At 44.2% G+C, this 13,805-nt stretch overlaps 1 protein-coding gene across 1 annotated transcript in view; it reads right to left on the reverse strand.

The window, feature by feature from the left end:
* SOAT1 (sterol O-acyltransferase 1) overlaps positions 1-13,805 on the reverse strand; it is a 69,633-nt gene that overhangs the window by 24,584 nt on the left and 31,244 nt on the right. Inside the window, exon 3 of the mRNA XM_062190226.1 lies at positions 7,263-7,321. Coding sequence (XP_062046210.1) covers positions 7,263-7,321 — 59 coding nt within the window. The remainder of the gene's footprint in view (positions 1-7,262; positions 7,322-13,805) is intronic.

Consider the following 13,805-nt stretch of genomic DNA (forward strand, 5'->3'; position numbering starts at 1 on the left):
TCTCCATCTCACTCTCTCCCTCTCTCTCCCTCTCTCTCCCCTTCTCTCCCTCCCTCTCTCCCCCTCCCTGCCTCTCTCTTTCCATCTCCCTCTCTCCATGTCTCTCCTTCTCCTTCTTTTGTTGTAGTGCTGACTTTCAAATAAATAAGTAAATCTTTTTAAAAACCACTATATCTGGAGTAGGATTGTAATTCCTTTTTTAAATGAGCGACCTTGGCTTACACAAGTCAAGTGATGCACCCAAGGTCACAGAACCTATCAGCTGTGGAAATGGGATCACAGCCCAGGTGTATGTGACCCCAGAGTTCACACTACAGTATACTGCTTCCCAGTGTACACTGTAAATTGAAATATTTTCTACATGATAAACAGTATAAGCCAAAAAAAAAAAAAAAAAAGCTAGAAAAAGAAACATGGCAATAATACAATGATATATATATAGCCTGAAAGTGGCAGGTCATCTAATAAAAAGATCTTGTTTAGCACAGGTCTATTACAACCATTCCATTGAACACATCAATGTAGCAGAGGTTTATAGACCTAAAGAGTGCATTATAACAAATTCCACCTCCATATTAAAACAACAACAACAAACTGTTGCTTGGAAAAAAAAAATCTTCAACACAACTATTACATAACCCTTCATATAAAAGACTAAAGATTCAGGAGAAGCCAACAATAAGGGTACATCCCTAAATTATAATCCCTTTTTATTTAAAATAAGTTTAACACTGTGCTGCTGCCCAATGTAGATTACAATATTCTTGATAAGGTAACATATTTTTCATCAGCCTAAACTGAGCCGAAATCCATTCATTTCCCTCATCCTTATCTTCCAAATGGTTCATCCTATGTTGATTATCATCTTTCCCTACCTTCTTCACTTCTTTATCAGTCATTGTTAAAACGCTAGAAAGCCAGAAAGGAGTAAAAATACACTCTTAGTAGTTAACAAATAATATAATCATACAAACAGATATTGTGAAATAATTTTTAAAGACACACTTTCAAAGAAAACATAACATTCAAACACAAAATAATGTTAAGAAAAATACACAAACTGAACACATAAACTGATGCTGATTCTTGCTGACATACCAATGCATGCACGTGCCTGTATATGTCTACATGGAACTGTGTATTGACAGAAAAAGGGAAACAATTGGTATGGAAAAAATAAATCAAATGTTATTTTCTGACGGTAGGCATATGGGTGGTAGGCACAGGACTGTTTCCTATTTATGTTTTTCTGTTATCAATTTTTTGCAATGAATACTATTACTATAATCAGGAAAAAAAACTGCCTTACAAAAGATAACGTATTCTTCCTGTTCTTGCAATAATTTTATGTGGCAGCACAACATTAAAATAAATTCTTAACAAATCTCGAGTGTACTTTGTACACAATGTGTAAACTTAAGATGCCACAAACAGGAAGAGGCACTAAGAAACGAAAAAGATGCCTAGTGAACTCCACTGCTTGGTTCAGTGCTTTATCATAATGTACAATATACACTCTGATGTCAGAAATGTTAATATTTTAAAGTGTTCCTCAACCAATGATATGCAGATCATTAACATGTGACTAGTTAGGAAGTTTGGGGTTTTTGTTAAAATTGGGTTTTATAGTTAAAACAGAGTATCATCTTTAAAGTCTGCAATTAACAGGTCTAAAATTATGTAAATCCTTATGAATACAACTTACAAAGATATCACTTTACAACTTTCAAAGAACAATCTGACGACACCTAACTCAGTCACCATTCCTCTTCTTATTCACTTTACAGAACACACAGGGCTCTTAACAAGCATCTGCCGATGCTCCAATTCTTTAGAGTCCCAGTGTCTTTTTTTCTTTTCTTTTTCTTTTTTTTTTTTGACAGGCAGAGTGGACAGTGAGAGAGAGAGACAGAGAGAAAGGTCTTCCTTTGCCGTTGGTTCACCCTCCAATGGCCACTGCGGCCGGCGCGCTGTGGCTGGCACACCGCGCTGATCTGATGGCAGGAGCCAGGTGCTTCTCCTGGTCTCCCATGCAGGTGCAGGGCCCAAGCACTTGGGCCATCCTCCACTGCCTTCCCGGGCCATAGCAGAGAGCTGGCCTGGAAGAGGGGCAACCGGGACAGAATCCGGCGCCCCGACCAGGACTAGAACCCGGTGTGCCGGCGTCGCAAGGCGGAGGATTAGCCTATTGAGCCGCAGCGCCGGCCTTGGAGTTCCAGTTCCATACTGTTTGACTGACAAGGGACCAAGTAGGTATTCGTGAAACTGATTTGTTGAACGTTGAACGTGCCTAAGATGGCATTAAGGCAAATACCTTTCTACCTTTTGTAAACAAACGATGAAATTGTAAATAACAATGAACTGACTTCCCAAGAATTCTCCGCAGTAGACCAGAGATGAACACATCTCTGCATTTAAGCAAAATGAGAAAAAAAAGGTAGAAAGGGAATGATTAGAAAAATGTAGTCAGACTCGCACAGCCGAAAGAAGGCTGATTTGACTAAAAGCTCAAAAGGAACAAAATGGACAACGGTGGTACATGCTGTTAACTATCTTAACTTCTGCACCAAATACCCACCCTAGAGACTATTAGCAGTCAATGCTATCATCTGATGCCTCCTTTCTTAGTCCAAGAATTCCTGGTTTTTAGCTGGGTAAGTCACCACCCAAAATCAATAAATAAACGCCCCAGTCTCTCTTTGTACCTTAGTTACCAGAGATACAGGCAGAACTAATTTGTCAAAATCTCTAGGGAAAGAAGTCCTTAGAAGGTAGCTAGGTGGTGTTGTTCCTCGCCCCTCTTCTTCCCCCACCTCAATTCTGCTGCTTGGAACTCAGAAGAAATGACCGGAGCCACTTGAAAAGTGAGAAGATCACAACCTGTGACTGGTAAGGCAGGGAGCAGGAAGGACACAGCAATCACACTTCCAGTTCAGGAAATCCTTCCAGCAATGGCCATAGGAATGGCACCCGGGATGTAGTGCTTCAGTTGAGGACGGAAGAATCTGGAAATCTGCATCTCGGAGTCACTCCCCCCCTGACAGCAGCAGAGAGCTACTGGCACGAATGTTGCTCTGTGTGAGGATTTCTCTTGCCCTCTCCGAGGGCAGGTCAGGGCTCCAGTTTGCAGGGACAACAGAAGCGATGCTCACTCCTTTCTATTTTTTTTTTTAATTTTTATTTATTTATTTATTTTTTGACAGGCAGAGTGGATAGTGAGAGCGAGAGACAGAGAGAAAGGTCTTCCTTTTTCCATTGGTTCACCCTCCAATGGCCGCTGCGGCCAGCGCATAGTGCTGATCCAAAGCCAGGAGCCAGGTGCTTCTCCTGGTCTCCCATGGGGTGCAGGGCCCAAGCACCTGGGCCATCCTCCACTGCACTCCCGGGCCACAGCAGAGAGCTGGCCTGGAAGAGGAGCAACCGGGACAGAATCCAGTGCCCCGACCGGGACTAGAACCCGGTGTGCCGGCGCCACAAGGCGGAGGATTAGCCTGTTAAGCCACGGCGCCGGCCGATGCTCACTCCTTTCAAAGGAGTTCAGACACCACTTCAAGGTCACAAGCACCAGGATAAGTTTGTGAACAGGATATAAAGGCACAGAGATGCCACGGAATCAGGACAGTGCTGCCGACACTTGGTGCCCCTTCTCTTCCATGATGGAATCAGGACTGTGTCCTCGTTCTGGTCGAATACAAAAACTCTCAATGCTCATTTTGCCAATGTTTTTATCTATAGAGGTCTACTGGGTGCCATGTTGAGATTCTTTATCCAATTAATATTAAAACGCACATAAATCTTGGGTAGGTGGGCAATGTTAGTCTTTTAGCAAGATTTCAAAATAAAAGTCTGGTTAGAACAAGGCAAGAAACAGAAATCTTTTCAGAGTTCCCCATCTGAATTACCAAAGGCCTTTCATCTCTTAGAGCACAATCAATGAGATTTATGAGTTCTTGTTAAAGGTTATGTAAAAAAAAAAAAAAAAAATCATCAGTTAAGTGCCATTTATCAACTGAATAGCTTGAGGAAAAATGCAGTTTGGCCTTGTTCCTAATTGGCCCAAATACAAGTCGGTGTAAGTCGAGGCCACAGTGAATTATGGAGGAAGCTGTTTTCCTCAAGCATCAACAGAAACAGAAAAGGTCTCAACAGGGTGAACAAACAGAGCGGAAGGAACCTTTGTCCACGCGGAATCCAAAACCCAAAGGGGAGAAGGAATGTGTGCGTGCTGGGCGAAGGGGTAGGAGCAGCAAAGAGTGAGGAGGAGGAGGAGGAGAAGGGTTTCAAAGACCTAAGTCCAAAAAAGTTTTAAAGAAGAAATCTACGTATCTGCTGCACACATCAATCAATAAATAAAGATAAATAAAAGTATTAAAACCTGTAGTTCAGCCATTTAGAGGACTCGGAGAAGTAAATGAATGGAGAGTAAAGCAGCTGAGGAAGGGGGCCTGGTTCAGGCAGCAGGACTTGCATCTGTTCTGGGTACCTGCAGGACACACAAGAGCTGCAGAGCTGTCTGGGCTCTGTTGCCTGCTCTCAAGGCGTGGAGGAAGAACACTCACTCTGTGTCTTGGAAATGGCACCTGCAGGGTGTCACGCCCCTATCAGAGATGGACAACTGCAGCTGGACTGGGAGGCATTTTCCCCCACTTTCATGCCCTTGCTCATGCAGTTCTATCTTAAATCTCCTACAACTTCCTACCGTTACCAACCAATATTCTGCACTACACACAGCCTTCAAGCCCTAGCTCAAATCCTATGGCCTCCTGGTTTCTGAGCTTTGAAAACTTTCCCAATCTCTTCCATTGTTGCTGGTTATTTCTTCTGGAGTCGATTTTAATAACTGAATTTCCCATAACCAGAGGTGCCTTGGCTCCCACCCACAGGACAGTGGCAAGTGCCCCTCAGAGTCAGTGCCCACGAAGGTGCAGACCTTAGCATTATGGTTTAAAAATACACAGCAAATGATATGGGAGACAGAATGGTCTTTCTCCTATTTGAAACTTTCCCTCACAAATACAGCATAATAAGGCTTGTGTTCTTGCTGGGAAAGGGAGAAGAGGGAAAAACAAACAAAAACCAGAAAAACAGAAAAGGAACCAGGAAAGGAATGGGAGCCAATCCTGGGTGCACTGCCTGTCTTAAGGATGGGCGGGCGGGCAGGTCAGAAACACTCCAGTAAACCACGAGAACAAAAATTTGCTACTTGATCACTAAATCTGCAAGGGTAGACCCCTGAAAATATTAAATTTGCCTAAACATTTTAGCCAAAATTGTAAGTTATCAGAAGTGCAAGTGGCTTAATCTCCAAGTCTTTAAACAGTCTCTTGTAACACAGCAATAAGGCACTACTCAGAGACGGCGTTCTCCAGAAATGACCTTGATCTCTGTGGTTTTGGAGGCTTACACAGCAAGCTCACAGATCAGGGAAAAAAAAAAAAAAAAAAAAATATATATATATATATATATATATATATATATACAATTTAACACTCTGTTAACAAGGAGTCCAGACTCCCAACTTAAAATATATAAATGCATCTTTTGAATCCCACTTTGTAAGGCAAAACAGTAAGCGATTACATTGTAAACATCACAAATACACCTACAAGGGTGATGTGGGAAAATCTCTTAATGTTAAAGAAACAGGTTTTTGTGGTAAAACTTGTAGGCGAATCATCCTTGAACTCAAAAAGTGCTGTATCTCCAGCAAATAAGGAGAGAGAGGAATGATAAGCCCAGGCCTTGGAAGACAAGTGAAAAATCAGCTCTGATAATAACAAGGACACTGATGTCAAAGTGGATACAAAAATATTATTTCATGAACTGTTATTATTAAAGAAATCTAAAATCTAAATTACTCCATAAAACGCAATTGTGCAAGTATACACACATGTAACACAACAGAGCTACTTCATCAGTATCATTGGATGTTTATATATTCAAGCTGCCCAATAAACTTCAGAAGTAATCGCATTGGGAAAAAATCAGAGGGTGCCTTGGAGCTGAAGTCAACTCACACTCAGGCATACACAGTATTTGATAAAAAAAATAAAAATAGAAAAAAAAAAGATTATTTATTTGAAAGTCAGAGTTAGAGAAAGGCAAGGACAGAGAGAGACCTTCCATACACTGGTTCATTCCCCAAGGGGCCACAACAACCAGGGCTGAGCCAGTCTGAAGCTCTGAGCTTCATCTGGGTCTCCCATGTGGGTGGCAGGGGTCCAAGCACTTGGCCACCTTCCACTGCTTTTCCCAGGCCATTAGCAGGGAGCTGGATAGGAAATGCAGCATCTAGGGTACAAATCAGTGCCCATAGGGATGCTGGCGTTGTGGCTTTACCCACTATGCCACAACACTAGCCCAAGATTCTTTTTTTTTTTTTTAAAAAAGAGTTCTTTGGGGCTGACGCTGTGGCATAGCAGGTAAAGCCGCTGCCTGCAGTGCCACCATCCCATATGGGCGCCAGTTCAAGTCCCAGCTGTTCCATTTCTGATCCGGCTCTCTACTATGGCCTGGTAAAGCAGTAGAAGATGGCCCAAGTCCTTGGGCCCCTGCACCCATGTGGTAGACCTAGAAGAAGCTCCTGGCTCCTGGCTTCAGATCAGCACAGCTCCAGCTGTTGCGGCCATCTGGGGAGTGAACCAGTGGATGGAAGACCTCTCTCTCTCTCTCTCTCTCTCTCCCTCCCTCCCTCCCTCCCTCTTTTTCTGCCTCTCCTTCTCTCTGTGTAACTCTGACGTTCAAATAAATAAATGAATCTTTAAAAAAAAAAAAAAAAAAGAGAGAGTTCTTTATCCTTCAGAACTTCCTGAACGCACTGCCGAATTCTGTTTTACAGAACCGTTAAGCCCCTCTTGAAATGGCTCTGCATTGCTTTTTGAGTCATTCCGACCTCCCTGACGGGAATCTACTTCCAGATTCACATTCATCACTCCGTGGAGGCTTACTGTTTACCATAAGCCCTGACAGATACTTTCACAAATCACAGGCAGACATCCTGCTACATCGGCCATTAGCACAGCTCACTGAAGCCAAGGCTGCTGGAAGGACCAGCACGTGACAGTGATGGATGGCGCAGAATGCCGCAGTCTGCTGGTTCTGCTGGGGGCCGAGGTGCGGATCTGCTTCTCCTGCCTCACAGCAGAAAACATCAGCAGATGGCAAAGAGTCATTCTTTAAACAATTTAATACTGACACCGGCACTGCACAAAACTCTTATCTAACATGCCACATTTCTGTTTCTGGAAGAGGGAGCCACTTACCTCTGCCTCAGCTGTCAGCTGCCTCTTCTTTGCTATCACTTGTTTTATGTCAATTTGACCTAATTGAAAGAAAAACAAACATGACTTTTAAGTTTATGAATACAGTTACTAGCAACACTATTTAAATTATGAAGGTGAAAAACAAGCAAGCAAATACAAAGATGACCATGTAAGCTGTGGTGCAACCACGAAACATGGTACGGCACTTGAAAACAAAGCATGGGCACTATAAACAGCAGGAAATTTACAAATAAGAACCAAGTAGAAGGAACTTCCGAATGCGCACACAGCAATTACAACTCTGTGAATCATTGCTGAGGATCTGGCTCTGGTATATGAAATTTGGACTCCCCAAATAGATTCTGCAGCTAAACCAAGATCCTAGCCTAAACACTAGAAACAGAGGACTTTTACGACTTAATTGTCATGATGGTAGAAACTGGGGTGGGTGTTTAGCCTAGTGGCTAAGACACATCCCACACTTGAGTACCTGAGCTCAATTCATGACTCCAGCTCCCTGCTAATGCAGACCCTAGGAGGCAGTGGTGATGGCTCCGGTGAGTGGGTTCCTGCCACCCACACGGGAGACGGACAGCACTCCCAGCTCCAGCCTGGCCCCAACCCAGTTGCAGCCACTGCAGATGTCTGGGGAGTGAACCAGAGAATGGAAGTTCTGTCAATTTGCCTATGTCTCTCTGTTTTTCAAGTAAGTAAGTAAACTTCTAACTTGTACAAATTCACAGAGGGAAAAAAAAAATAATGAAACTAGAACCCTAGCAGCTATGTGAGAAATGTAAGAATTCTTGCCAAGCCCTAGAAACCTTGAGCTCCCGGGCAGCAACACAGGGTATATACTGTTTTCATAGAACAGTGCAGTACTTCACCAGACAGTAAAGTCTACAATCTCACCCAAAGGCGAGTAAAAGAGTATCCATAAAGCTAGAACCTCAGCGTGCACAGACAGAAATCACAACACAAGAGAACAGGAAGGACACCGTATGTCTCCAAATGGCACTGTTCAGAGAGAGCAAGAATGTCTAAGAACTCAGAACTCTCTCACTAGATTCTGCAACATAAATTCACATTATCTGTGTGATCTGAAAAGCCTCAAGAGGTAAATTAACTTTAAAGCAGACCAAGTTGTGTCCCAAGGCTAGAGGCAGGTACAAACATGATTCTTCCCTGGAAGATTACAATGTCACCTAAAGCCTTAAAGAATTCTAAATCCAAGGAAAGAAAGAAACTGATGGCCAAAAATTGAGGAAACCAGGAAGCATAAATGAGAAGCAGCAGCAACGAAAGCCAAGGGAGGCCCAGCTGGCATCCAGGCCCTGGAGGGAGAAGCCCCCCAGCGGTGTCCCCCCTCGTCACCTCTAGACACGGAGGCCCAGCTGGCATCCAGGCCCTGGAGGGAGAAGCCCCCCAGCGGTGTCCCCCCTCGTCACCTCTAGACACGGAGGCCCAGCTGGCATCCAGGCCCTGGAGGGAGAAGCCCCCCAGCGGTGTCCCCCCTCGTCACCTCTAGACACGGAGGCCCAGCTGGCATCCAGGCCCTGGAGGGAGAAGCCCCCCAGCGGTGTCCCCCCTCGTCACCTCTAGACACGGAGGCCCAGCTGGCATCCAGGCCCTGGAGGGAGAAGCCCCCCAGCGGTGTCCCCCCTCGTCACCTCTAGACACGGAGGCCCAGCTGGCATCCAGGCCCTGGAGGAAGAAGCCCCCCAGCGGTGTCCCCCCTCATCACCTCTAGACAGGGAGGCCCAGCTGGCATCCAGGCCCTGGAGGGAGAAGCCCCCCAGCGGTGTCACCCCTCTTCCCCTCTAGACAAGGGAGGCCCAGCTGGCATCCAGGCCCTGGAGGGAGAAGCCACCCAGCGGTGTCCCCCCCTTCCCCTCTAGACAAGGAAGGGGCTCTGGGAAAAGGGCTGTGGGGCTGCCTCCCTGGTGAGCAAGCAGGCAGGTAACAGGGTTAGTGACAGGCAATCTCTTGGCCACTGCCCCTACCATTTTGCATGAGAGGATCTGAACTGACACCGGAAATATTAGGAAGATGTGACATTCAATGTTCTCTCTAAAAACACTTGTCATTTTACCAGTGATGTGAAAGAGAAATGATGGGAAGAATTTTCCAAATTTCCATGTTGTATTTCAAGATGACTTCTTCAAGGCAGAGTCTTAGATACTGATAAAAATAAATAAACAAACATTTATTCATTTGAAAGAGTTACAGAGAGGTCTTCAATCCGCTAGTTAACTCTCCAGATGGCCAGGGTCAGGAGCCAGGAGCTTCATTCCAATCTCCCACGTGGGTGGCAGAGGTCAAGGCACCTGGCTCATCTTCCATTGCTTTTCCCAGGCCATTAACAGGGAGCTGGACTCAAAGTGGAACAGCCAGGACTCAAACCAGTGCCCATATGGGATGCCGGTGTTGCAGGCAGCAGCTTTACCTGCTAAGCCACAGCACTGGTCCCTCAAAATGGATTCCTGTAGTATGATGTGCTCAAAGCACTTAGCATAGAAAAAGAGGTCAGCCATTTCCCACTGGATGGAAAGCCCGAGATGTTCTCTGGGATCAACAGACTAGGGAGGTATTGGGGAGATTCCCATTGTGATCATCAAATGCTTCCTCCTGTTTCATGATCAGCCCCTCAACAGTGTACAAGGTAGAAGCTGTTCTCGAACCATCTCTTAGGTGGATATAAGAGGAGAAGTGCAAGGGTCTACAAGCCTCCAGGAGACCCCGGGTTTCTGTGGCTCATGTCTCCCTGTGGGGGGTCCTTCACCAGAGCAGGATCTGAAGAAGACCTCTTTTCTCAAGCATATAAAGACCTAGAACATTAAAAAAAAAAAAAAAAAAAGACCTAGAACAAGAACCAGCAAGGCAAAAGTGTTTGTTTGTTTTTGTTTTGTTTTGTTTTTTTAATTTTTGACAGGCAGAGTGGGTGGACAGTGAGAGAGAAAGAGACAGAAAGAAAGGTCTTCCTTTTTCCATTGGTTCACCCTCCAATGGCCACTGCAGCCGGTGTACCGCGCTGATCTGAAGCCAGGAGCCAGGTGCTTCTCCTGGTCTCCCATGGGGTGCAGAGCCCAAGGACGTGGGCCATCCTCCACTGCACTCCGGGGCCACAGCAGAGAGCTGGACTGGAAGAGGGGCAACCAGGACAGAATCCGGCGCCCCGACCGGGACTAGAACCCGGTGTGCCGGCACCGCAGGCGGAGGATTAGCCTAGTGAGCCCAAAAGTGTTTCTAAGTAACAGTTGAAAGATGGCAGGCAGCAAGTCTTTCCTGGGGGGAATCAGGAAACTCGAAGGAACACAGTGAAGAAAGGTAACCAGGATACAGCGTGTACTGTGGTACATGACAGCTATTGTTTGGCATGTTTGCTTGCTTTTTAATCACACATGGTTTCCTCAACACGTGGAACAGTAAAGATCACGTCAAGGGACAGCAATCCACAAGTTGTTCTCACTTCTGGGAGTGCAGAGACATAGGTGAGCTCCTGAACAATGAGTTGGGTCTACAACAATGATTGTAAAATTTTTCTAACTGGAACCCAGAATAAGAAATAAAGATTGCATCACAATCCAATATATATAATCCATTGTGCATATGAGTACACACATATACTGGGTATTATAAGACACTGACTTTATATTGCTTGTGATATTTTCTATTTTTAATTTTTTAAATATTGGATACAACCAGTTTGGAGAATACTATTCTTTACCATTTTATACCAACTTTCACCACCTGCAAATAATAGCATTAACAGAATTAGTAGTCACATGGAATAAAACTACAATTTACAGGGGAAAAGAAAGTAACAGTCTCATACCTGAAAAACTAAAGGCAACTGAATTATCAATTATTAAAGCAAGAATGCTTAACTTGTAGGGGCTGGCATTGTAGCACAGTGGGTTAAGCTGCCACCTGTGCTAGCAGCATGCCGCATGAGCAGCAGTTCAAGTCCTGGCTGCTCCACTTCCGATCCAGCTCCCTGGTAATGCATCTAGGAACGCAGCAAATGCTTGGGCCCCTGCCACCTACGCAGGAGACTCAGATGGAGTTCCAGTCTGCTGGCTTTGGCCTGGCCGTGTCCCAGACAATGTGGCCAGTTGGGGAGTGAACTAGCAGATGGAAGATCTATCTCTCTTATTCCCTCTTATTCTGCCTTTCAAATTAAAAAAAAAAAAAATTTTAAGAATATTCAATATGTAAAAGAAAAGAAAACTTGAAAACATAAATAACAAGAAACTAAATGACAAAGCAGATCTGAGAAAACACCAAGAGTCCTCTAAGTGCTGCATAAAAACTGAAATCTCAAACTCAACAGATTAACACATCTGAGAGAGTACAATAAATGAAAATATAGATCAAAATTAAGTACCCAAAATATACTTTAGAGAAATAGTGATAGAAAATATTGAAGACATTAAATGAGCTCCTACCAGTCAACTGGAAATGGGAGCCATCCAGGGCTGCCCTGGAGATGGATGGCGACAGACCCAGAAAAGACATTCTGACTTGCAATTTCTGCAGACTGTATTGGGGGAAGTCATTATATTGTACAGCTTATGATCATGAAAATATAACAGTTCAAAAGAGAACAAGTTATATGCATGTCAATGTCAAGAATAAGGAAAAATGCTATAACTCAACAATGAAAGGTTGAAAAGAATGCCAAAAAATTTAAGTTCATCAGTTTTATAATATCTGAAGCAAATGGAAGCTGTTACAAAGAAAACAGAATAAGAAATAAATAAGTGGAAAAACATCCCATATCCATGGCCCAGAAGACTTAGTATTGTTAAGGCAGCAGTAGTTTTCCAATTTCAAAGCTATTCTCATCAAAATCGAAGCTGACTTCTCTGCAGAAATTGATGACATGCTTATCCTAAAAACTATATGTAAATTTAAGGGACACAAAATAGCCAGAAATATCTAGAAAAAGAAAAAAAATGAAGAATCATACATCTCATTTTAAAGACAAACATATGGGCGCCGGCATTGCAGTGGGCAAAAGCTGCTGCCTGCAGTGCCGGCATCCCATATGGGCCCTGGTTTGAGTCCCAGCTGCTCCACTTCTGATCCAGCTCTCTGCTGTGGCCTGAGAGAGCAGAAGATGGCCCAATTCCCTGGGCCGCTGCACCCACGTGGGAGACCCGGAAGAAGCTCCTGGCTCCTGGCTTCAGATCAGCGCAGCTCCGGCTGTTGCAGCCACCTGGGGAGTGAACCAGTGGATCAAAGACTTCTCTCTGTCTCTCCTTCTCTGTGTAACTCTAACTTTCAAATAAATAAATCTTTAAAAAATAAAATAAAATAAAGATAGATGCATGGCTCAATGGAATAGAATTTAGAGTCCAGAAATAAAAATGCCACTAATAAACAACTGATTTTTAATAACGCAGCCAAGAAGATTATGGAAGGAACAGTCCTTCAATAAACGGTGCTGGGCCAGTAAGAGAGCCACATTCAGAACAATGATGTGGGCCCCACATCATTCTCACACCATACACAGAAACTGACTCAGAAAAGACCCGGTTCCTAAAAACCTGTGTGTTTTACATCAAACCACAGGTTGCATATCCTTTTCCAAAATGCTTGGGATCAAAAGTGTTTCAGAATTCAGAGTTCTTCCTATTTTAGAATAGTAGTTAATGCTCAATCTACAAAACTCTTGGAAGAAAACAGAAGCATACATCTTTGAGGCCTAAACCAGCCAACAGCCTCTGAGGTAAAACGCCCAAACATAAGAAAGAAAAAAAATAAAAAACTGGATTCCATCAAAATTTAAGTCAAAGTCACTTTGGTCTTGCAAAGGACACCATCAAGAAAAGTTAAAAGTCAATCCATGGCCGGCGCTGTGGCTCAATAGGCTAATCCTCTACTTGCGGTGCCGGCACCCCGGGTTCTAGTCCCGGTCGGGGTGCCGGTTCTGTCCCAGTTGCCCCTCTTCCAGGCCAGCTCTCTCCTGTGGCCCAGGAGTGCAGTGGAAGATGGCCCAAGTGTTTGGACCCTGCACCTGCATGGGAGACCAGGAGGAAGCACCTGGACCCTGGTTTCGGATCGGCGCGGTGTGCCAGCCACAGCGCACTGATCGTAGCAGCCACTGGGGGGTGAACCAACGGAAAAAGAAGACCTTTCTCTCTGTCTCTCTCACTGTCCACTCTGCCTGTCCAAAAAAAAAAAAAAGTCAATCCACAGAATAGGAAAAAACATTTGCAAATCTGGTTAGAGACTTGTATCCAGAATGTATATAAAGAACTCTTACAACTTAACAATGGCAAAGTATCCAAATTGATGCTTTCTCTTAAAAACATCTGCAGGCTAAGTATCCCCAATCCAAAAATCCAAAATTTCAAACACTGAAATCTGAAATTTTCCAGGTCCTGACATACCCACCACACATGAGAAATTTCACACCTCACTTCATGATAGGTCACAGCCATAATGCAGAAGAATTAAATACCCTGTATAAAATTACATTCAGGTTGGCTGGCGCCATGGCTCACTAGGCTAATCCTTCGCCTGCGGCGCCAGTACCCC

The sequence above is a fragment of the Lepus europaeus genome, chromosome 5 (assembly GCF_033115175.1).
Source record: "Lepus europaeus isolate LE1 chromosome 5, mLepTim1.pri, whole genome shotgun sequence".
Taxonomy (NCBI): domain Eukaryota; kingdom Metazoa; phylum Chordata; class Mammalia; order Lagomorpha; family Leporidae; genus Lepus; species Lepus europaeus.